Raw genomic sequence first — 27,027 nt, 5'->3', positions numbered from 1 at the left:
TTGAAACCATTGCATCATTCATTTAAAAAAAAAAAAATGAATGATGAAATTTTTTTTGCATCATTCATTATCAGAGTATAATGACATAATTCTGCTAAAAGGGATTCCTTTGGCCCTGTGGTATAAGTAAAATACACAATGCTGGCCACACGTCGCACTGAGCGGGTCTTGCACTTGTACAGTGTTGTAAACAATCCAATCGCAGTTCTATTGCAGAAACGTATTGATACTGTCGGGGAAATAACCATAATCTGGAGACTATGGTTAAAGAAAGAATTCACCCGTTTTATCAGCACACATATACAGAGCTAGCCAGTGTTCTCCAGGTTTATTTTGGGGGTGTGTATTCACAATGTACAAAGTGGGGAAATTGTGCAGTTTATTATCCGGTAGCTCATCGCAGGCCACCACCCCTTTAAAGTATTTTCCTGTAGATGGGTTGTTACTCAAAACCGCAGCAAGTTCTCTGGCGTTCATGATTAATAATAGTCACACAACACGTTCCTCCTCTGGTTCACTTGATATTGTCAAAACACGCATAAACAACCACATTTATGGTTCTGGGTAGCGTGTTTCTGAATCTCATTTCCAGTTGCATGTTTCCCGGCTATAATACTCTCGAATAGCGCTACTGTTGTAATAATCAGGTTGAAATGGCTTGGCTGGAAACTGCTGCCCGTCAACATACATTGCCACAAATTCTGCATTATAGTGTTGGAAATTAAACGGGTTCTTGTTGTAAACCCCTGTAAAGGCATCGTTATCAACCAAACCTATAATGACCGTTTTTGGTAGCTGCCCCAAAAACAAATTCTCCTGATTACAAAATCAACTACCTGCGGCTAATGATAAAGTCTTCATGCTGACCCGATCAATAGTGGTCAATAGCGCCTGTGCATGCTTAGGCCCCGCGGGGGGTCAATTTAGGCCCGGCGGGGCGCCGGGCTTGCAATACACTGGCGGAAACCAGTGGGGGGTCATTAATAAGCCCGACATTGTCCGCTTGCGCGAGGTTACTACCATCCGCATGGGTGATCTTACAGCGAAGGTATAAAAGTGTATTGTTCAAGTCAATGTAATCTTCACCATTAGCAGCAATAAAGAACTCTAGAGGTCCTGTGTCTGAAATGGCTGACACTGGGGGCACCTCCACATAGATGTTGTTCTCAATGCTTGTTTGTGTATACGGAACTGCAAAAAGATCCAGTTCCGACTTCATGCATTCCTCTGACATGTTGTGTATGTAGGCCATTTTAAAAAATGATCTACTTTTCCTTGTAACCTCCTTCTTTGTGTGCTTTTTCACCTTCCTCTTGTTTTTACCAACTGTGCGCTGAATGCTTGAAATCCTCCGTTTTTTAGACTTAGACCTGTTTGAGACACGCCCCCCTGGAGGTCTTTTCTGTCTACATCGCGTCATCACAATGAGCCTGGATCCTTCCTGACCGCCCGCGCTCAAACGACTTGTCACAACATTAGTGATCACATCCTTGGCTATGTTCTTAGCTGATGGGAACAAATGGGGCTTGGCTATATTGAATCCTTTCTTTAGTAGCGGTAAAGCCATTTGGAATAAGCCTCGAAAAATACTGCCAAGACCCCCACCATACATAACACTCCCACCACTAAATCCCGGCAACCCATTACCCGCTTGCGCCGTATAATAATCAATGTATGGATCTATGTGCAGGCCAGACCTAGCCATCTTTTACTTGTGATAATGGTGTTTCACCGGTCTGAAGTGCAGCTTTGCTATGACTTTCCCATAACGGAAATTTACGTTCTGGTTCTGATCCGTTTTTAGTTCAATTGTAATGTTGTCAATGTGCTTCCTGCTCACAGGTACAGTGTATGTATGTACTCATGGATTTGACGGCCATCCAACGAGCCTTGATTGAGAAAAGAATCATCAAGCCCGTAGAATTAGAGCTGCCTAGGTCGCAACTTGTGTACCCTGCTGTCCTGTTCCGTTGTCTGTTATTTCGTGGAGATGCACTTTTAGTGTTTGTAAGGTTTATAAGGCATTTTGATAGGCTTATCTGCAGGTGGGAATCCTCTTTGCTGTTTTGCTAAGCTAGAACCGGAAAACTTGATAGTGGAGAATAGGAGCAGACGCATATGTCCCAGCAGGCTTTGCATATGAGAAAATAACAACAGTGTGAGAGAAATTAGGACAAAATGATGTAATTGCGTAGTTGAAACAATATGTTTTTAGCAGAATGGGTATGTAGGTGAAGGTTGAGATGATCACAGACTATAGTGCGGAGTAAATAAAGTGACCATGAGCGAGCTTAGTTTCCTTATCGAACGGTATATATAACAGTCTGTATAAAGCATTAGTTGTTAAAGTGGAGGGTTAAGTAACGTGTGAAATTTATTGCACTGATGTGCTTTTCTCATGTTCAGTCGTAGTAGTAGTTATAATTATGAGTGAGTCATGATTTGAAATGTAATGTTTTAATGGGGAGTCGCAGAACGTACATACGTAGTAATTGTTTGTATGTGGCTAGATAGAGAACAGAGCAAGGTAACATGAATGTAGAAACGTGGCGTTTGCTGATAAGAAGGTTTTGTACGGTAGCCAAGTGAAGAAATATAGTTAGTAGAAATGGCAGAGTGGTGAACCGGTGTAACTTTTTAATAAAATGAATACATTTGCCGTCATGAAATGCATATGGGTGGCCGTGAGTGAGTTTTGGTAAAGAAAATATAAAAGTGTAAGAAAACGTTAGTGTAAAGGAGGAAATTATCTGCCTGAGGGCGAGGCGGGATTCAATCCTTAAACCGGAGGTTTACCAGTCTGTGACTTTGTTAGTGCAGCACCATGACATAGCTATGCAATGCCTGAAATATCATTAGCAAACCTGTCCGTGGTTTTAAAGAAGAACACAGGCCAGTAAGCACAGAAGAGCTCCACAGGCAGATTAGCTGTTTGAAGTGGAAATGTTTCAGAGTAAGAAGGTATGGGTATTTTGCGTGTGTATGCGAGTTTATGATTGGGTCGTGAGGGTGAGGATTTGGCTGATGTCGGTAAAATGTCCAATGGGGAGACTTGTTGTTAGTGGGATAGGCGGCAGGAAAAATAAGAATGAGAAGAAGAAGAAGAAAGAGAAGAAGGAGAAAACGCAAAATCCCCTTAGTTTGGGGCTTTATTGTGTGGACATGTGAAGTTGTTTATGAATTCTGTCTGTTGAAATGGGGTCAGAATGTACAGAATTTAATGTTTTTAAGGACTGCGTGTCTGTGGATGTTGTGGTTATTTCTGTGGGGAACCCTGGAAAGTGCCAAACTCTCGGTGCTGTATAGGTATGGGGCATGCCCCCGCCAAGGCGTAACTTGGCGGGATGGCATACCTGCCACCCCAATGAGTCTTGGAGCAAGTTCAATAAAGTTCTACATCGCAAATTATGTGCCAAAAGCTCACATTGTGGTAATCAGTAGAAGCAGGCAATAACATTTTCCATTTTTCCTTGATCAAAACATTTTCTACATACGGATCAAAACATTTTCCACATGCGGAAGTATCGAATTGAATCAAATTGAATGTAACCACATGACCATGCTTCCCTTCTAGCTGCACTTTTGCCTGGCTAGCAATCCCAGCAAGCTAGTGTGAGATGTGAGACTGAACTGCTGTACCCTAAATACTGTGTGGACTGGGAAGGCCTCCATAAGTTCAGAGAGAGGGGGTGGTACAAAGTGTGTGAGGGGGGAGAAAGGGGGGGAAAAATGTCCCTAAATACAGTGCCATCAGAAAGTATTCAGACCCCTTCACCTTATTCTAAAATTGACTAAATACATTTTTATTCTCATCAATCTACACACAATACCCCATAATGGCAAAGCGAAAACAGGTTTAGAAATCTTTTTTTGCAACGGCCAACGTGCTTTTTTGGCATTTTATTTTTACAGAATGCCAATTAAAAAGAAAACAAGAGGGTTAGTACCCAGGGAGGTCATGGAGAGAGCTTTAGATTTGGAGATTAGAGACACTAGATGGTGTTGAAAACCAACAGTGCAGTGAAAACCTACTTGCAGTGCCCTTTTGGAAAGACCTTTGACATTTTAAAATGTTGTTTAATATTTGTTAAAGAAATTAATTGTACTCAATCAAAAAACCGCCATATGCATATTATACGGTGTTTTCCTTTGCTGTTACAAATTATGACAAGGTCGTATGAATGTAACATCAGGCTGCTTGTACTTTGGTATAAAGTGTATCTGAAGAAAAACACATTTTCAACATACAAAAGTGCATACAAGCACTGTCGATAAGTCATTCACACTAGCAAAATCGAGGCCTGCCAAATAAAAGCACTGATATCAAAATTAGATCAATTTACAAGAAACAATATTGGCTATTGGCTCGCACAAATTTAACACGCCATATTTCAAAGCAATGCTGATACCCAATTTTTCCTAAATTATTTAAAGTAACTTGGCCCTATGTTTTTTATGAGTAACTGATAATAGTAATGCATATAAATGTAGGTTAGGCATGCATACACATACATACATTCAAACACACATACACTGTAGCCAGTCCTGGATCTAAACTGCTGTGATTGGGGGGGGGGGCAGACAGAGATTGGGGGGGGGGGGGGGGGGGGGGGGGGGGGTTTAGACCAGGGTCTAAAAATGTGAACTACCCCTTTAAGAAATGATCAAGATTTACCGTTTAGCACTGGTGCTTTGCTATATAAATAAAAAAAACAATTGTGGAGACAAACAGCATGATGGGCTAATTAAATCTATAACAGTTTGGCATGATGAGAAACCCAACACAAATTCCCTTGAAAAGCACTTTATGTACTCACTAATTTGTCAGGCATCTGAGAAGCAACTTGTCTACCCTTCTCTCCTGGTCAGTTTTCCGTTTTCTCTTCTGAGATCCACTTTTTTTGTTCATACGGCATTATGATAAGCTTAGCTGTAGCTAGGAATCCTCTTTGCTCTTTTCATCAGCTAGCTAACGGACCTTACAATTTGACCGGCAAAACAATACCCAACAGTTGTGACAAATAGACACTTGACATTGAACAATAGCATACATAGACATTTTCCCAGCAATCTTTGCATATCAGAAAATAACAGTAGTACCAAGTGAAATGACCACAAATTATTCAATATGTTTAAAGTTACAATCTCAAAGATCTCCGTTTCGTTCTCTTTGGCGGTACCAATGGCGAGAAGCAATAATTGCAGGTGTGTTTTTGGACCACACTTCCCAGAAATCCAACTGGATCCAACCAGTGTCGCCTGTGTGACGTCAGACAGTTGGCACCTGGGCCACGCCAACTATTTACTGAATAAAAAATGGTTGTTATAAAAGTAACGTTATGTACATACTCACTCATCGTCTAACATTAGGCTTAAGCTGTCTTTACACTTCCGAGCCGGGATAAAATGCTTGTAGCAGACCTGGGGTAGAATTAGTGATGCTAAATTTTCACAGACGTTCTTTATCCACCTTCTGCCCGGTATGAACATCTTTACACTGCAGAGAAGAATCCGCGGGATTCGCTGTGGCTCGTGCAATTATGTATCTCATGCACAATAAACATTGTCTTTCTCATGAATGATCGTTGTGTGCAACTGCCTTGCAAAATGTTACCCCTGGTGCTTCTGGTTTTGCTAGCAAAACTGTTTGAGAATAAAGCTGAGCTGGGTGTTAAATTAGCAATCAGAACGAGAAGAATAAAACAAAAACAAAGGAGATTTCATAAAAAAAGCTTTTGTCTAAACGTTGTCTAAACTAATGTTGCCTTTCTTGACATGGTCCGGTAGCTAGTGTTAGCTGTGCAAATAGTTATGTAATTTAATAACGTTACATTGTCATCAAATGTAATATGAAATCTACATTAAAAAATATGACCTCTCATGTTACACAAAAACCTTTTATGGTTCCATCCCCCCCCCCGCTATTGTAACGCTAGCAGACACCGGGAAAAAAACAGTACGCCACTGATGGGTGATGTAAAACGTGTCACTAACTGTGCGCCGCTTGTGATTTTTTCCCAGGAATGTCGCCACAGACACCCAGTTCTTTAATTATAAATAATAATAATAATAATAATTAATGTAATAATAAGGCTCAATCACCATTGTGTTACCTAATTCTGTGATAGATAGTGACTTAACAGACATTTATTTTAATGAAAATCTTCGATATTATTACTTTAAACAATATGTTTTCTGCACTTTGACATGATCATAGACAGTTTTACATAGAAAGTATACTAACCATCACCAAGATGAGTTTGTCTATAGAACACTATATAAAACGGATGTGATCACATTTTCTGATGTTTAACGAGAATCTCAAATGCAATTTAAAAACTCTTGTACATATGTACTTTTTCACATAGACTACTGCTAGTTATGAAATTGTCATGTTTTTAAATGGAAGTGTTTTTAATGGGGTGTTGTAGACACGACATACTACAGTAATTGTATGCCGGTAGATAGAGAATAGGGCTAGCTAACATAAATTTAGAAATGAGATGTTTGCAGGTAACGTTAGCCTCGTAAAAAAATGTGTTAAACAGTAGAAACGCCACAGACTGGCAGATGAGGCAAACGCACTTCGAAAATGTCATCCTCCTCCCATTCCGTATGAAAGTGATAAGTTTTTGTCTTCTTACTTGGTCCAGCTCCCCCACTCATTTTTATACCCTTTTTTAAGTGTAAGAGAAAAAACCGAGGGCTAAAAATTGGAGGTAACTCGCTGACTAGCTTGTTAGTTTTGCTGCACTTGGCGCCGTTGTTTGCGCATGCGCAGTGACCTAAGTGTCAGAAAAATTCAGATGTCATCTAATTGGCTGCCCTGTATATCAATCAAGTGACGGGATGGATGATAGGCTGACGTCTATTTTTTTTAATGTCATGCGATCTACCAATACTACCTTTGCGATCGACCGGTAGATCGCGATCGACGTATTGAGCACCCCTGGTCTATGTCATAACAGTCTATACATTCGGTGAAAGATTTCCATCCCTTCAATCATTTAGATCAGAGGTTCTCAACCTTTTGTAGACCAACGCCCCCTCTCAAATGTTCAAGTTTAGTTTAGTATTGCAATTTCAGCATGCTCTATTTCTATAAAAATTTTGTTAAATAAAAGGCAAAACCGTATGGTCTTTAATTCCATGTTGGACAGAATTAAGCTATTAAGTGTACCAGCCTATTAATGCATTTTACTCATAGACTAGGGGAGAGTCGGTATAAAATGTAACAATTTTAGAATTTTGCTCATTTACTCAAAAAATATTTAGCCTAGCACTATAAATTTTTCATCAAACAGCTTTAACATGTCAGTACTCATTACCCATTTCAATTACATTCATAACTTAATTGAGCAATGAATGAATGAATCTGGTGCCTGAGGGCGGCAGACTTCAGGCAGTAAAAAGTGCTATAATAAAATTGAATTGAATTCAGTTATGGAATGTAACAGATTTGCAACCAAGTACTAAATATGGGGACTTTATTTAAAGTGGGGGGTGGCACAGTGGTGCAGTGGGTAGCACTGTCACCTCACAGCAAGAAGGTCGTGGGTTCGAATCTCAGCTTGGGGTCCTTTCTGTATGGAGCTTGCATGTTCTCCCCGTGTCCATGTGGGTTTCCTCCGGGTACTCCGGTTTCCTCCCACAGTCCAAAAACATGCAGGTAGGCCGACTGGAGACTCCAAATTGCCCATAGGTATGAGTGTGTGAGTGAATGGTGTGTGTGCCCTGCGATAGATTGGTGGCCTATCCAGGGTATATTCCTGCCTCCCCCCAATGCACGCTGGGACAGGCTCCAGCACTCCTGCGACCCTGCTCAGGATAAGTGGGTATAGATAATGGATGGATGGATGGATGGATATTAAAGGGAGGGGGGCTATATATGACTGTAATTCCTACATGGATCCTGGATGTAAATACTCTTAAATGAAAGCTATCTGCCTGCAGTTTAACTGTACATTCATTGTTTCATTTCAAATCCAATTAGCTGGAGTACAGAGCAAAAACTACAAAATTTGTGTAACTGCTCAAATACTTATGGACAGCACTGTATATTATAAACACTGCGGCATACACAGGATGAAAAAAGCCTATTCCCTGAATAAAAGGTTAAAACATTTTAATAATCTGTGACTGCACCCCCAGTCAGAGCAGTCTAGAACTGGGGCTGGGAGATAACATTTATGTACATAGAACTTTTGGGGTGTATGCAATGGCAAAACGGAAAACAATGATAATTCCTTCGGAGAATTGCTAAGCAAACAATGGACATTAAATATCACCCTGCTCCTGCCGAATGGCTGAAGACATAGTGACATAGCTCAGGAGGTAAGAGTGGTTGTCTGGCAGTTGGAGGGTTGCTGGTTCGATCCCCCACCCTGGGTATGTCAAAGTGTCCCTGAGCAAGACACCTAACCCCTAATTACTCCCAACGAGCTGACTGGTACCTTGCATGGCAGCCTTTCACCGTTGTTGTGTAAGTGTGTGTGAATGGGTGAATGAGAGGCATCAATTGTAAAGTGCTTTGGATAAAAGCGCTATATAAATGCAGTCCATTTACCATTTAAGTCAAGAAAGTATGGGCTTGGTTAGTACTTGGATGGGAGACCACCTGGGAAAAACCAAGTTGTTGCTGGAATGGTGGTAGGCCAGTAGGGGGCGATCTTCCCTTTGGTCAAATAAACCCCAATGCCCCAGTAAAGTGACGGCGACACTGTGCTGTAGAAGATGCCGTCTTTCAGATGAGACATTAAACCGACTAACTGTGGTCATTACAGACCCCATAACACTTGTCGCAAAGAGTAGGGGGTTCCCTGCTTCCCTGGCTAAATTCCCAACCTGGCTCTCTCAAACTTGCCACCTAATAATCCCCTGATTCAATTGGCTAAAAGAAACGTTCTCTGCCTCTCCACCTTAGCTAATGTGTGGTGAGCATTGTGGCGCAAATTGGCTGCTGTGCATCACCCAGGTAGGTGCTACACATTGGTAGTGGGTGAGGTGAGTACCCACTCATCACTTTGAGCACTCGGAAAAGTGCTATATAAATACAATGATTCACTCATTCATTCATTCATAGAATGATGGATTTCTGGGAATGCCATCTCCTATCTGTCTGGTACTTGACTGCAAGTTTTCCAAAAGTGACGCTTCACAAGGCTTCAGTCACAGCTGCATCCTAAAAGGGTTAGCCCCTGACTATCTTACTGAGTTACTTATTCCTTACTCTCCTCCAAGATTACGTTCACAAGATGCTGGTTATGTGAAAATTCCATAATTCTCTAATAGAAGGCTTTACCGACTACAATCTCGCTATGTAAGAGTGGGCATCACACAGACTGTCTAGGCTCTTAAGTGTCAAGTGTCACCTACCAGTTGTTGCAGAGTAAAACAAGATTGTGCGTCAGGTGTCCATATACTTTTGGCCATGCAGTGTAGCTGTCAGTATTTCTCACAACTATAAGTACTACAAGTACAAGCACAGGAGTGTACAGAGTACAAAAGAGTACCTCAACTGTAACCTGCTTAACCAGTTTTATTTGCTGTGACAGATACCTTATAGCATGTCAGTTACATTCCATTCTACCGCTACTTTACACCAGGGCGGCCAGTGGTGGATGGGCTCCCCCTGGTTTCCTCCTTAGATTTCTTCCCATTGGAGAGTTTTTTCATGCCACCATTTGAGGGCTTGCTCCCCACTGAGAGTTTTTTTTTTGTTAGCTCATGTCCTTGCTGTTCTGGGGTTCAGGCCTGGTGTTTTCCGTTTGCTCTTTTTCTATGTTCCTTGACTTGCTACTCTGTAAAACGTCTTTGTAAAGCATCTTTTGTTTAGCCTGGCAGCACAGCAGTTCATTCAAGCAAATCAACAACACTTCAAATAATGTTTATTATTATTATTAGGTTCGCTGAACCTCTTTTGAACTTTGGATAGAAAAGACCCATACCTGAATTGTGACAATGGGCTTCAGCTCCCTATAGGATATCTTCACAGCCTTGACTGCCCTCTGTGCGTGGCTCCGTGTGTCTGCAACAATGGCTCCCACTATGTGACCCACACACGTGACCTGGAGGAGAACAAGCATAGTGCCGGTCAATGTCACAATTCCTCAGCTGAGAGAAGCTAAGAGCTACCAGACTACTATACAGTTGAGGCCAAAAGTTTACATATACCTACGCTAAAGACATTCAAACTCAATTCTTCACAACTCCAAAAATTTCATGTCACCATACATTTCCTGTGTTATGTCAATTAGGGTATCTACTTTATTTCCCTAAGAGGTCATTTCAAAATAACAGCTAAGAGACAGATTTATTTCAGCTTTTATGTACTATATCAGATTTTTCAGAGGGTCAAAAGTTCACTTTGTTAGTATTTGGTGGCATTGCCTTTTAATTGCTTAACTTGAATCAAACTCTTGGGCTAGCCTTCCACAAACTTCTCAAAATACTTTACCAGAAATTTTGCCCATTCCTCCTGTCCGAACTGGTGTAACTCAGTCAGGTTTGTGGGCTTCCTTGCTCAGACATGCTTTTTCAGTACAATCCACACATTTTCTATGGGATTCAGGACAGGGCTTTGTGATGGCCACTCCAATACTTTCACTGTGTTGTCTTTAAGCCATTTTGTTACAACTCTGGAGATATGCTTAGGATCATTGTCCTGCTGGAAGACACAGTTTAACTTTGATGTCTTGAGGTGTTGCTTCAGTATTTCTAGATAATCTTCCTTCCTCATGATGCCATCTATTTTCTGAAGTGCACCAGTTCCTTTTTCAGCAAAACACCCTCACAACATGATGCTGCCACCACCATGCTTCACAGTTGGGATGGTGTTCTTTGGATTAAAAGCCTCACCCTTTTTCCTCCATACATAGCGCTGATTATTATGGCCAAACCGTTTATAAAATCGTAATAAAGCCAGAATGAAGTTTGCAGGTGATTACCCGGACGAAGAGCTAGCCTTTTGCAGGAGTGTTCTGTGGTTAGATGAAACAAAAATGGAACTGTTTGGTCATAATGATCAACACTATGTATGGAGGAAAATAGGTAAGGCTTTTAATCTGAAGAACACCATCCCAACTGTGAAGCATGGGTGTGGCGGCATCATGTTGTGGGAGTATTTAGCTGTAAAAGGGACTGGTGCACTGTTAGCTATTATTTTGAAATGATCTCTTATGGAAATAAAGTAGATACCTTAATTGACTTAACACAGGAAATGTATGGTAACATGAAATGTATGGAGTTGTGAAAAATTGAGCTACACCCCTGAGTCTTTAGCCTACACCCCTGGGCAAAAAAATGGCCCAAGCCCAAAATGGCAAAATATTAAGCTTTTAATGGTCTTTACAACAAATCATTGGTCAGAAAATTACCACGAATTGAACAAATGCACTCATGAGACCTCCTGTGCCACCATTTGCTCGTTTACTTTTGCTGCAGTGAACTGTTTGGGTAAAAGCTAGAAACAGGGAAATTCACTTATACAGTAGACAAATTAACACAATGTCAAATAAAAGAGTCATGTTTTGTATTTGGTTGCATATCATTTGCATGTCATGACTTCCTGATGTGTGACCTATCATCATCATCACCAGAGTCTGGATATCTTATTTTCAGGTTGTCCTACAAGCGATGCAAAAACTCTTTGCATTTGAATGGATCTCTATGGGAATTGGGGGGTGGGACTAGTTTCAGTTGTAAATTATGCTGATACAGTATGGAACACATTTGTTGGCTAAATGGCTTTAAGTCATCAAGGGTCCAAGGTATCAAATGAGCCTCAAACCACTGTGCTGCTGCCAGATATGCAGTAGATACTACAAGCATTGTTTCTCCTGATTAATTTTCCTGTTGAACTCAATGGAAAGAATATTCAGGAGAAACAATGCTTGTAGTATCTACTGCATATCTGGCAGCAGCACCGTGGTTTGTTTTCACAGTTAACTCACCAGCTAACACTGAATTATATTCAAAACAGAAGCTTAACTATAAATGCAGCCACGGTAGGGCAGCCAACTTCTACAAATGAAAATTCTGAATATGAGATAGACATTCTAAAAGATACTGAACAGAACACATCCTATATGTGTTCAATATGGAACACATTATTTACTTTCCAATTATGAGACAATTCCAGTTTGGGACTACGGGGATACTCTTTACATGCATGCGGCAGCCTCTACACTGAAGCTACAGATACAGCATATCATAGTGCCTTAAGATTCATTACTAGAGATACATTTTTGATGCATCATTGTGCCTGGTATCAAAGTGTTGGCTGGCCGTCCCTCACAGACTGGAGAAATAATCACTGCCTACTTTTTATTTACAAGGCCTTGTTAGGGAAGCTTCCATTTTATATTTCATCCCTACTACACTTCAGAGTGAGAGTCTGCCATAAAAGGTCCCAAGAATGGCTCCCCAAAGAGGTTCCTCCTTTTAATTCTGACCTATGTATAAAGGCTTTCAAATGTGCTGCATCAATTAAATGGAATGCACTACAGCAAGATTTTAAATTGAACAGTTTGGTTACTCTGGCTGAGTTCAGAACTTTAATAAAACCCTTTTAAGTAATGTCCACTTCCCAGAAGTGATATTTAATGGAGTACTGGGTTAATGTATTGCCTTGTAGTTTTGTTTTTATATATTTTTAAATAGTTTTATATTTCATAATTACATTGTATATTATACTAAAACTGCACTTAGTTATATATTATTTTGTATTTTACACCAATTTCTTATTTTTGATACCCTGTTATTTACTGCTATATTTAAGAGACAAGGTATGTACATGGACAAAAACAAAATCTCATTGTAACTTTTCCAAATTAACTTAAACATGTACCATATATTAGATGTCAAAAATTCTTAAAAATCCAGGAATTTTGAAGGGGCATGAAAAACCTCTCTCAATCCTCTTAGGTATGACAAGGCTCCATCACCCTTTACTCCTCAGAGGAGAAATCCTAATCTGCTGCCCAGTTTCAATGATGAAAATGGTATGAGAACAGCATTAGGAAAGGATTTCATCTTTTTCATAATAGTACGTACATTCAACTCCTTTAAGAATTATAAAATAAATATACACTAACTGATACACATCTATAGTCCTTTTCCCAGGTTAGACATATGATACAATCAATGCAAGGTTCTTTTATAGAACCAAGATCTTCAAAGACAGACATCTTTTTAAACCATTCCGGTATCAATACAGTATCTCCATACAATACAGTATCTCCATGATTTATAGGGAACTTCAAAAGTACGCTTTAAAATATAGGTGCACTAAAAAAGGGGGAAAAGGATTTACAAAAATATCTAAGCGACAAAGACTGGACTCTCATTTGCTTCCATTCTTGCTCCTACAATTTCAGACATAAACTTTTTTATTAAAAAACTGTACACTGGGTCTTTTTTTACCGCCTTTTTTATACATTTGTAACTTTTTTAGAAGTTACAAATGTATACGCAGATGTATACAATTTCTTTTCCATGCTGACATTGCAAAACATATATAAGGACACTTTCCCTTCTTCATATGTCCTGGACCTGCACCTTTGTGGACATCTGTCCATCATATAATATCAAGTCTTTGTGTTAGTTCCCTGTAAAAGCATTATACAAATAAACTTGAACTGAATTAATAATTAATTTAATAAAATTCCAACACAGATTGTGACCTGATTAATCTGAATACAAAGCATTCCTGTTTGTAAAGTATATTTTCTCACAAATTATTTTTAAAGATTAAAAACCTGCATTCAGTTTGTTTTCCTTGAAGTATAAAGGCTCTGCAAAGAGCCTGGGGGCGGTCCGGGATGACGAGTTGGACTTCAGCGAGCGCAACAAGGCAACATCATGGTTCTGCAGATTCCTCCTGTACAACATCAGGAGGACTCGACCATACTTGACCACGTACTCCAGCCAGCTACTCATCCAGGCCATGGTAATTTCCCATCTAGATTACTGCAACTACAACTTACCCAGAAGGCTGTTTCCCAACTTGCATTCAACCTTCCTTAGTTATCACATGTCGCTCCCCGGCTGAGGTCACTTCACTGGCTACCGGTCGCCACCAGGATCAGGTTCAAAGTCCTGACCCTGGCCTACACTGCAGCCACCAGGTCTGCACCTGCTTGACCACTTTGCTTTGCTGCAGTGAGGCGACCTGCCATCTGGGCGAATGGTTCATGATGGAATTGTTCAAGATCCCCCCAAAAGTTTTCTCCAACCATTGCAAATATTACAGGAAATGGCTCTGTGCTTTTTTTTGGCAGGAGATGCTGCACCAAGTGTGAATCAATCATAAAGGTGCCAACAAATGTGAAACCTGCGGTTTTGTAAATAGTACAATATTGTCCCCTATGAGTTACAATACATCACAGTAATGGTGTATTAGTCTTTTCAAATCTTTATCAAGGGTGCCATAATTTTGAATCTTACTCCATCATCCCATCCCCCTCAAGGCTGAATTAAATTCACATTTTCCTATTTTTATTTAGGACATTAAGCCACATTAAGCTCAGTTTTCTTTTTTCAATTTCAAATTTAGTTGATTTTTCAAAAATATTTCCTGTTGCAACTGGAGTTGTCCTTCTCAGCATAGTACAGTTTAATGGCTAAGTACAACTGAAATGCATTTCAGAACATTCCACATCACACTTCAAGACCATTATGCCACATTAAACTCCATTCATCCATCCATTCATCCATCCATCTATTTTCTAACCGCTGAGTCCAGATCAGGGTCACAGTGGCAAAAAGGCAATCAGAGCAGCCCAGACAACCCTCTTCCCTTCTTGACTTCTGCCAACTCATCCCGGTGGATCCCAAGGCAATCCCAGGCCAACCTTTGGATATAATTCTTCCAGCATATCCCAAGTCCTCCCCATGAGGCTCCTCCCTGGTGGCTGCGCCTGTAACACCTCCCAGGTGAGGCGCCCAGGAGGCATTACTGTGGCCACTGCACTTAGACGGCAGTTGATCTCCTAATTCCTTTTTCCCTCACTTGTAAAAAAAAAAAAAAAAAAAAAAATGTCTGGACAAATCTCATCCACCCCTGGTGCTCTGCAACTGAGGAGCTCTCCAACCACCCCAGTGACTTCTGCCATAGAAATGGACTCTGATCCCCCAGATTGCTCCAGCGCAGCCTCAAAAAGAAGGGCGTGTCTGTCAGATTCAAGAGTTCCTCAAAGTGTTCCTTCCACCTTCCGACAACATCCCCAGTTGAGGTCAGTTTCACCATTCCTGCTAAGAACAGAGGTGACAGTTGAAATCCTTCCAGACTCTTCTACCAGGTATTCTCAGCAGACCCTACACTTTTGGGCCTAACTAGTCTGTCTTACAGCTTCGTCCACCATCTGAACCAACTCACCATCAGATGGTGATCAGTTGACAGCTCTGTTTATCTCTTCAAAACAAATGGCTGCAGGTCTGATGAAACAACTGAAGTCGATCATCGACCTTTAGCCCAAGGTGTTCTGATACCACGTATACTTATGAACATACTTGTGTTCCAACATGGTGTTTGTTATGGACAAACCATGACTAGCACAGAAGTCCAATAACATAACACCACTCGGGTTCAGATCAGAGAGGCTGTTCCTCCCAATCACACTCCTCTAAATTTCCCAGTCAGCGTGAGCATTGAAGACACCCAGTAGGAAAATGGAGTCAGTAGGTGCGGCCTTTTCCAGCACCCCTCCCACCTTCTTCTAGAAGGCAGAATACTGCTATTAGAATGAACTGCTATTAGGTGCAAGTTTTTCTCTTTGCCACACGCAGTCACATTGAGGCAACCCTCTCCTCCACTGCAGTAAACTCCAACTGAGTGGCCACCAGCCGAGGACTTGTGAGTATCCCCACTCCTGCCTGGCGGCTCTCACCCTGAACAACTCCTGAGTAGGAGAGAGACCACCCCCTATCCAGGAGTTTGGAACCAACACTGTGTGTAGAAATGAGCCCAACTATACCTAGTTGGTACCTCTCAGCCTCACACACCAGCTCTGGCTCCTTCCCCACCAGTGAGGTAATGTTCCACATACCAAGAATCAGTTTTCTTCATCTGGGCAGATGATGCCTGGATCTACCCTGTTCCTGCCCCCTGGTCGAGGGGCATTGTACATAACCCCTACCCTGAACCTTGTGAGTGGTAGGCCCACACAGTTGTCCCACATGGTCTTTTTCGGGATGGAGCCGGCCGAGATACATGGGCTGCCTGGCCACCAGGTGCTCACCTGCAGACACCACCCCCAGGCCTGGCTCCAGGGATAGGTTGCAGTAACCCTATTGTGGGCAGGGTAAACTGTGCATTGTAATTGTTTACCATCAGTAAGGGGTCTGTTGGATCATGTTCGTCTGGGTCCTCATTAAATGCATGAACCCGGATGATGCCTTTTGGCCGTCTTTCGGGTGAGACGTTAAACCGAGGTCCTGACTCACTGTGGTCATTAACCTCTTAGCGCACAGCCCCTAGTGGTGGGCATGCCCGCGTGCCTAGATTACTAAAGTCAAACATTCGGTGCTACTGCAACCAACGTGTGAGATGAAAACAGAAACGCGTTGTTTCAGTTTCATTAGTAGACGATACATGACAACTATGCCGAAAACAGACTTTCGCAGCCCCACCATTGTCGCTCCGGTCGTTCATTTAACACGCAACCCCTCCCTGCAGTCTCATCTAAAAAACACCCCCCACCCTTAACATAATGGACAATATTGTCTATCTTGGCATTCATAAAAATATTCTTTCACCATTAAAAAATCGTATTCCGTCATAGCAACAAGGTAAACCCGACAATAGCACTAAGATATGCCTATACAGCAGTGAAAACGCTGCTCACTGAATAACGAAATAAACGAGAAAAAGTTTTTAAAAATGATACCATGTCATTCTACAGTCAATATCTGGGACTAAATATTGAATAAATATAAAACCTTACTGTTGGTTTTACGTGTAGAGATGTCCCTTTTGAGACTGCGTGGTCATATATTGTCTTGGACAATCCGTTTGGGAAATATACGCGCATCTGTGATGCCTGGGTATCTTCCAAAATAGCTGTGCGTAACACCACACCTGTTGTTTACGGCGTCGTCGCCCTTTTTAGTACAGTCTGACTTGATTGACAATTCATTTATTCAGTAGGCGAGAGTATAAGCTTTCTAACGATGTATAACATGTCTAATTCTGCTTTTGGAATAGCGTTTTATAGGTCAGCGTAACAGAAAATATTATTAGCACCGCATTCACTTACGCGTTCACTCTGTTAGCAGACAAATACGATGCACCTAACGAAACGTGTTCAAGGATATGTCGTAGTTTCTTGGAAAATACAATTATTATTGAGGACTTCTGAACATAGCTAAGCCATATGTTTGCTGATAGACCTAGCTGACTTCGTTTTCTGGAGCAAAACAGAAGCGAATAGAACAATATCATTGATACTGTCTCTGTCTCCATCTACTGAACATAGAGGAGATTTCGTCATTGCTATGTAAGTATTACCGCTCAAAATATTTTGGTTATATACGTTATTTTTGAAATTGAGTATCTTTAAATAGGTTAGTGGTGTTATATAATGTAAATATTTCACACTGTAATGTAAGCGTTAGATGGAAGTGTAATAGTTTTTGTGAAGCATGCAACAGTGATGACGTCAGAGCTGGAACATTGCCAAAACGTGGTGGACGGGTGAAAATTGTTTTCATGTTGTCTCATCCCCATACAAGAAAACATACGAGAGTACAAAGTATAGAAATACACACGAGTTAATTATTACACATTTAGGTACTGTACCGCATTGTGTGACAATATTTTTAATCTGATAGCAATGTTTCATCTTAAACCCTCATAAGGGGCTAATTTATATGCTTTATAATGGACAAAAAGCATTTTATTCAATTTTGGAGAGATTTTGGATATGTTTCTGGACACCTAGCTATTTTAGACCACTGTACTGACTGAAAGCTTGTAATTCCCATTTGAAAATTATGCAACAGTGATTTTCTTGAGTCAAAACAGTTGATTTGTAGTGAAATACGTGGATATGTTATGATTTACAGCAATGCATAATTTAGACATTTTGGATAGATTTGGAGATGCTGGGTACACTGCTTAGTTTTTGCTTCATACATCTATAGTAGGTCTACATATCCACCCTTAGATTTTATGAACTTGTGGTCAAGAAGTTTTTGACCTAGCACATGTATGGTTTAACCTCCTGTATATATGCAATCTCTCAGTATTTCATTGCAAACTTAAAAAGTGCAAATTTATTTTTGTTTTTTTGTCAAAACAATTGCATTTGTGGCACTTTATTTCTTCCAAAATTATGAATATAAACTAATCTGCATTAGTATTGTAAATTGTACAAATGTCTTGCTTCTTTTAAGCCATTTTTCAAGTCTTTGTGGTGTTCACATCTGGAGTTATAAAGCTTTAAATAGGGTACCCCATAAATGGGATTGGCAAGATTTGGCTTGTGCCTTAAGAGGTTAAAGATCCCATGACACTATCCGCAAAGAGTAGGGGGTTCCCCGGTATCCTGGCTAAAATCCCAGATCTGGCTTTCGCAAAAACTTGCCACCCAATCATCCCCTGATTTAATTGGCTAAAAAATGTTCTCTCCCTCCAGTGGAGCTGCTCAGTGGCCAACAATAGAGGATTGTGTTTGTACTGGGCAGCTCCCAGGTGTGAATGTGTATGAGTGAGAAGCAGGGCATTGCTGCAAAAGAGCTTCCGTGCTCAGCAAACCTACACTGGGTAAATAAAGGTTAAATAAAAATAAATCACTATACAATTCATCGTCAACAAAGATCTTCATAATTTTTGAAGCTGACTCGGTTTTCTTTATTTTATCAATGAGGAAAGGGTCTGAACTTTGAGTGGCATATATCTTTAGCCATTCCAGGGCAATCTATGGTGCTTTAACTGTGTCAACAAAAATGCCCAAATTTGCGCATTGGGGAGTAATGGAGGACAGTGCCACAGTTCATGCTAAAGTTTGTTAGTTTGAGAGGATGAATAATAACATTTCTTTGGCATGGATCCATTTGAAAACAATGTCGGGTGAGTTTGTTTAGTTTTTGAATCTGTCATTATGCTGAGAAATTGCTAAACCATTTTTATTGATAGTATTTGCGTTTCTCTGCAAACGCGCAAAAATACACTGGTATTATAAAACAATGATGGTAAATATATATATATATATATATATATATATATATATAATATATATATATATATATATATATATATATATATATAATCCGCATCATTCTGTTGCTACCATAATGTAACAAACTTTCTTGTGTCTACAGCTGCAGTTTCTAGCTGCAATTACTAATATTGAATATAAACAAAAGACAATTTATGCTGTAGTCTGCCAATGTCTAAATAAATAATGCAGTACTCTGCGCGCAGCACGCAGGTAGCAGGGATGGCGAGTTGATATTTCATTTTCTTTCAATGTCGTATTTATTATTTGAAATATGTATTATTATTCTATCTGTCTCTGAGGCGCTCTGAAATGTGCATTGTCTGCTAAGCTGAGCAATGGATTGGAATATATGTCTGACGCCTTTTTTTTCTCAGGGAACTGCTATCAGCACATCAATGCACTGCCCCCCTCCCCTCCCCTCCCCCGTAACTCCAACAGCAGTTAAAATAATATAGTAAAGTAAGTAGTTTTGTTTTCTTTATAGTTTGCTATTGTTCGAAAACAAAGAAAAAAAATTTATACCATAAATTTATTTTTATTCATGGTATATAGTTCTTGGGTATTAGTTACTATATATATATATATATATATATTTCAATTGTGCTTTTGGAATGAAATTGACATGATATTTGGCGTGGGTACTACATACACCCTGGACTTACATTGGGGTTTTCATTGTGGTGAGACATGTACTTTTGGAAATACATTACAAAAAACATATTTTTTTCATAAAACTTAAATGGAATCTTTTGCTTTGAACTGCTATTTCTGATTATATAACTCATAGAAGTAGAATTCTTTGGTAGATTTGGGTTGTCACGAGACTTCTGAAAAAACTGGTATGTAATACTTGGGGCTTCTTCTTAATTACCATGTAAAAAACTGTAAAAGAAAAAAAAAAAAAAAAAAAATGAAGATAGTGGAAAAACGGCCAAAAACTTTTTAGGGTTGACTGTATTAAGCTCCATTTTCAGAAATTCTTCACTACATTGTTCACTACACAATCATATTTTGTATGTTTTTCTTTTCCTTTTTCCATTAATATAATATATATATGTTTGTCTTGTTAAGCCGTTTCCCCACTGGGCCTTTTATAATGTCTCAAAACTAGTTCAGCCTAAGTAATTTACAGGTATACCCCAGTTCATGACGGGTTCATGATGCTGAAAGCTGTTCCCCCGGAGAAAAACTAATTACATACACATTTGCAAACGATGTAAGCCCATACTATGAGCCACTATCTGAGTTTGAATCACTCACAGCTCCCTGACAACCACTAACCTTTCTTTAAAATCTCCCATTTTGTTGCCAACTGGGGTTTCAAACACTTTGATGACAGAGCCTGGCAAGCAATATCCAAAGCAATAAAGCCAACATGTTGTCTGTGTGAAAACAAAGTGGTTTAACTGTCTGTGTGAACCCAAAATGGTTTATCTTGACTGTAGAGTAAATTGATAACTTTTTTCTCAGATATGGCATTTCAAGCCAAAGCTCACAAAATCAACAAACCAACCATGAAGAGCTTTTGAAACAGGCCGAGAGAACGAGACCAAAATGTCACCATAGTTCAGAAACAGGTCAGACGAAGGCCACAAGTAATATTTCGAAGACACAGAGTATCTCATTTGTATCTTTTATATATAATGTGCAGCCAACCACTCAGTCTTCTCCAGAGCAGTCTAACTGAGCAGGCAGACAAGCAGAAAAATAGTTTGTAATTCCGGTGAGTGACAAGAAGAGTTTATGAGATGAAAGCCAATGTTCATATATCCACAATATCCCAGTCCCAGAGTAAGAGAAAGCCATCAGTTAAATATCATATGGAGTTTACAGCCAAGCATGTAAAATATTACTGAGATAATGTATATGGTTTCATGACTAGATGAGAAACTTTGATTGAATGGGGGGAAAAAATGACTATCCCATTGTAACAAGCTTGTAGAGACTTACAATGTTCACTGGTTTCAGATGACGCGTTTGCCTCTGTGGTGGCAGTTCTGCCGGCGAGAAAAAAATGCATGCGGGGTTATAACAGAAGAGGGCAGCAGAGTGTAATTTTCCCTCATAAGGACAACTTCCACCATTCTGTATTGTACGTGACGTCACGCCGTGTTGCATTTCGGGGTGATTCGCAATCTTAACCCCTTAGCGCACAAGCCAAATCTGGCCAATCCTTGCCCATTTAGGGGGTACCCTATTTAAAGCTTTATAACTCCAGATGTGAACACCACAGAAACTTGAAAAACAGCTTAAATGAAGCAAGACATTTGTACCATTTACAATACTAGCTTAGATTACTTTATATTCATAATTTTGGAAGAAATAAAGTGGCACAAATTCAATTGTCTAGGCAAAAAATCTGAATTTGCTCTTTTTTAGTTCGCAATGAAATACTGAGAGATTGCATATATACAGCAAATTAAACTATACATGTCCTGGATCAAAAACTTCTTGACCACAAGTTTATAAAATCTAAGGGTGGATATGTAGAACTACTAAAGGTCTATGAAGCAAAAATTAAGCAGTGTCCCCAGCGTCTCCAAATCTACCCAAAATGTATAAATTATGCATTGCTATAAATCACAACATATTCACATATTTCATTACAAATAAACTGTTTTTACTCAAGAAACTCACTGTTGCATTATTTTCAAGTGGGAATTCCAAGCTTTCCGTCAGTACAGTGGTCTAAAATAGCTAGGGGTCCAGAAACATATCCAAAATCTCTCCAAATTAAAGCCGCAAGCGGCGTTGGGAGGGGTCCAAACATTGGCACCGTTGCGCAATTTTAAAATGGCTCTTTCCTCGTGATCATATGCCTTCACCCAACATATCTACTGAATATCATGATGATTGTATAAAAGATTAATGACTTATGGCCAAATTTGTGCTAAGAGACGCTGCCGGATGACTTAGTTGCGTCGCCATAGTCCTGGCCGCTTCCCGTAAAGGCCTTTACTATGTCGTAACGCTTAGATGGGATGTGGTAACACTTAGATGGGATGTCGTAACACATATGTGGCCCGGCGTGTATGTACAGCTGCAGCGCTTCCATGCCGCAATTAAAAAAGGTGTCACACTAGTGTTGTCACGATACCAAAATTTTTACTTTGATACCGATACCAGGTTTAGTATCACGATAATTGATACTGAAACGATACTGATTCAATACTCGGTACCTAACGATACTGAAATTACCTTAATAGATCAGAAACGTAATGTCCACAAGGGTTGATCTCATTTTTGAATTCACAATTTATTAAAAACCTGGTTTATTAACAACCTTTAAGTTGAAGCCTGTTCAACATATCAATAAGCATAGGACTATAGTGTTACAACACTAAACCATAGAAAACTATATTAAATATACTTCAAAAATTAAACAATTGTAAAGTAAATTATCTTACACTGTAAAATAGATCTAAAAACAGCATATTTATAATAATATAATAAAATATTTCCAAATTAGAACACCTATTGCTACTGAAGTCAACTGAGTCGAAGCCTGCGCTGTATCAGCGAAGTGAAGGCACAAGTACACGTCACCTCACTTGGCAACCTTAGTTGATACCATCTAGCGAAGATTCTGACAAATGACACTTTTCATCCTCTCAATCAGTAACGCGGGAGACAAATTTCCCTGGCTTTTACATTTGACTCAAAACTACCGAACGTCGGAATATTCTAATACCGAACCGTTTCTTTTTACGGACCGAAAAAGTGCTGAAGTTTCGGTATACGGTGCAACACTACATCAGACACATATTCCAATCCATTGCTCAGCTTAGCAGAGAATGCACATTTCAGAGCGCCTCAGAGACAGATAGAATAATAACACATAAATACGCATTTCAAATAATAAAGACGACATTGAGAAAAAACGAAACAAAAGATGAAATATCAACTCGCGACCTGCGTGCTGGCAGCAGAGCAGCCTACCGTTTTATTTATTTAGACATTGGCAGATGAGAAAATTTTCGGTTACGCTGACCTATAAAACGCTATTCCAAAAGCAAAATCAGACATGTTATACATCGTTAGAAAGCTTATACTCTCACCTACGGAATAAATGAGTTGTCAATCAAGCCAAATTGCACTAAAAAGGGCGACAACGCCGTAAGCAACAAGTGTGGTATTACGCACAGCTATTTATGAAGATAGCCAACCCAGGCGTCACAGATGCGCGTATTTTTCACAAACGGATAGTCCAAGACAATATATGACCACTCATTCGCAAAAGGGACATCTACGCGTAAAACCAATGGTAAGATTGTATATTTATTAAATGTTTAGTCCCAGATATTGAATGACATGGTATAATTTTTTTTTTAATTGTCTCGTTTATTTCGTTATTCAGTGAGCAGCGTTTTCACTGCTGTATTGGCATATTTTAGGGCTAATGTCGGGTTTATCTTGTTGCTATGGACTATTACATTACATTACAGGCATTTGGCAGACGCTCTTATCCAGAGCGATGTGAAACAAAGTGTATAATCATAATCAGGAACAAGTGTGTCGAAAACCCTAGAGAGAAGTACCGTTCCAAGTGCAGGGAACAACCGCATAGTTCAACTTGGACCCTGTAGGTTAAACTGATTAACACTAACACAAACAAGAACAGCAACAACGCAGTCTATGCAAAAATACAAGCAATAGTTAAGACTAGTTAAGTCACCTACGAAACAACTACCTAGTTACAACCCTAAGCTTACAGTCAATTTAGAGATTACATTGAGAATACGATTTCTCTCAGCATAATGACGGGTTCAAAGACTAAACGAACTCACCCGATATTGTCTTCAAATGGATCCATGCCAAAGAAAAGTAATGATTCATCCTCTCAAAAAGCTTTTACTAACAAACTTTTAGTAACAAAAAACTAAATATCAACTCGCCACCCCTGCTACCTGCGCTCGGAGTACCGTATTATTTATTTAGACATTGGCAGACTACAGCATAAATTGCGTCTTTTGTTTATATTCAATATTAGAAATTGCAGCGTGAAACTGCAGCTGTAGACACAAGATAGTTTGTTATGTTATGGTAGCAATGGAACGAAGCGGACTATACATGTATTGCCATCATTGTTTTATTATACCAGCGTGTTTTCGCGCGTTGCACAGAAACTCAAAACCTACCAATAAAATGGTTTAGCTATTTCTCACCATAATGACAGATTTAAAGACTGAACGAACTCACCCGATACTGTCTTCAAATGGATCCATGCCAAAGAAAAGTAATTATTCATCCTCTCAAAAAGCTTTTACTAACAAACCTTTAATAGCCTAGCATGCACTCTGGCTGGCACTGTCTTCCATTGCTTCCCCGACGTTCAGACCCTCGCCTCACTGATAAAAACTAGACCCTACGGTGTCGGATTACTTGCGTCGCCATGGATGTGGCTTGCCGTAAAGAAGTTTACTAGATGTCGTAACAGCTAGATTTGGAGCTCCAGCTCTTCCGCACCACAACTAATAAAAAAGTCCAAATGGCGGGCAAACAATATGGCGGACATAGGTGGTGACAATTTCAAAGTTGTAGAGCACCTTCAGATGCATAGGTCGATAAAGTTTTGTGTTGATCTAACTTATGGTGTGGGAGTTATGGCCTTTTACGTAAAACCCTTTGTTATAGCGCCACCATCTGGCCGACATAGGTGCTTTTTAGTGCCTGAGTAGTGGGGGGCCATAGGAACCCACCTGCCAAATTTGGTTGCTCTAGAACTTATGGTTGCTGAGCCTCAGACACTTTTAGCGGAGAAAAATAATAATAAGAATTAAAGCCGCAAGCGGCGTTGGGAGGGGTCCAAGCATTGGCACCATGTATGTTAAAATCGAACGCCCATTAATTTCTTGCTTTTTAATTTCTGTTCCTTAAACGGAAAACGATTGACAAAAAAGTATGCAGATCCTTTTCTTATTACTTGTCGAGGGAAGCAGTTAATTTTTTAACATCGTATTAAAGGAAACTATTTTCTTATGTTCTGTTCAGCGATTTATATATTATTATTTGATTATACTGTAGCATTTATGCTATTATAGATTAAAAATAAACTGTCAAACTCTGTTTTCTGAAAAATCGGTTTGACCTCCCTAGGAATATGCATCATCACACACTGGCAGCAGGTTGGTAACTGGGAATCGAAATTAAAAAATAAAAATAAAAAACACCTATTTGTAAAACTAAAATGCTTTATACCACACTGCAGATATGATCTTGGTGAAGCCTACGTAATGACCATGGCCGATAGATGGCCTAATGTAACACTCGTCATCAATTTTTGATGACAGACTGTCCGATTTACGCCTCTAATTACTCATTTGCGAAACAGAAGGAACCTGCCGGGTGAACAGAGATTTCACTTGCTTTCTTACAGATCTTCTAGCAAATAGAACATAGAAAATGTGCTTATAATAAGTGTGCTTATAATACATGTGTGTGATAAATACTGTTTCTTTTCCATTAATCATTTGGTACAGGACTGAATTGTGCACATACAATTCTCAATGACTAGCAGCAGTGAATAAAAAGTTATTTACCGTGTTACATTTATGATGCGTTACATCAATACAAACTCTACCCTATATCCTAAGTGAAACTAACATGGATGATTCTAGACTGTGCTCAAAATTATCTGGCTATTATTAAGTTTCACACTCTGACCACAAAGTTTGTTGAATAACTGTTTATAGACGTAAATGTCACTCAAATACACACAAGAATGTTATGGGTAACAAGCAAGTCCCTATTTTCAGCTTATCTTTAAAATGTTTTCGCTCTTTTCCCGTTAAAATAAGAGTGGCGATAACACTGTTCTACTTTGCTCATGAGTGCCACAGTTGAAGTGTTAACTGCCACATATGGTTTTGAGTGCTCACATTTGCCACCTGGTGGTGGTTTTGCAAACAAAAGTAGTTCCTGTAGAAATACAAAGAAAATGCATGCAAGTGTGCTGCTGCCGGGAAGATCTCTCATGGCAGAAGCGTCATCTGAAACCAGTGACCACTGTAGAGAAAAAAAGACGTATTTGTTGCTCCAAAAAGGGCTTTTATTTAATTACTGATAGCTTTTCAATGTAATGTATCGTGTCAGGGGTTTTCCTGTGTTTAAAAGTTTTAGGCAGTGGAGAAATCGCACAAAAAACACCTGTAAAACAATTAGAAATGGTCCGTGCATTGGTACAGAATTTCAGGTTTTTGAAAGTTTTGACTTTCAAGTTGACTTTCAAGTTTACATGCAACCTTACATGCTAAATTAAATATTAAAAAGACCAGATTTCTGTTATATCACTGACGCTAAAACTATGTCCCCCATAATGCTTCACCTTTCACATCAACAAAATTTCAACCGCACCTGCCACTCGGGTGTTCCGCTATTGACGTGATTATCAACATAGACCTTCATAAATTTTGCCGATTTTGTGTCATTATAGCGCAATAGTTGGTTTATGTATGCAACATCTTCTGACTTTTTATTGACTGTATAGACAATTTATAGATTATTACTAGAGCCCGACCGATGCCAGATTTTTGGGTCTAATGCCAATCCCGATTTTGGAGAGTCCTAGCCCACCGATTACCAATGTTTTGACCGATATTTTGTCAAAAAGTGCAACATTTTCAAATCAATTTGAAAAACTTATATTTTATCAAAGTTTCTATATTTGAGAACATTTAACTTATAAGCAAACAAATAAATAAAAATAAACACACAAACACCTTTTTGATAGATAAAAAAATGTAAAAGATAATATTAAATTAAATATATATATTAACACCATCTTTAAGTGGTGTGAATTCAAAATAAC

General features: G+C 39.5%; 1 protein-coding gene across 2 annotated transcripts in view; it reads right to left on the bottom strand.

The window, feature by feature from the left end:
• The window catches only part of xdh (xanthine dehydrogenase), a 333,897-nt gene that overhangs the window by 119,008 nt on the left and 187,862 nt on the right, over positions 1 to 27,027 (bottom strand). For both annotated transcript variants that reach the window (XM_064308058.1, XM_064308050.1), the window contains one exon: positions 9,948 to 10,067. In XM_064308058.1, the coding sequence (XP_064164128.1) occupies positions 9,948 to 10,067 (120 nt within the window). The remainder of the gene's footprint in view (positions 1 to 9,947; positions 10,068 to 27,027) is intronic.

This window comes from Anguilla rostrata, chromosome 1 (assembly GCF_018555375.3).
Source record: "Anguilla rostrata isolate EN2019 chromosome 1, ASM1855537v3, whole genome shotgun sequence".
NCBI classification, from domain to species: Eukaryota; Metazoa; Chordata; class Actinopteri; order Anguilliformes; family Anguillidae; genus Anguilla; species Anguilla rostrata.
This window is presented reverse-complemented; position numbering and strand designations above follow the sequence as displayed.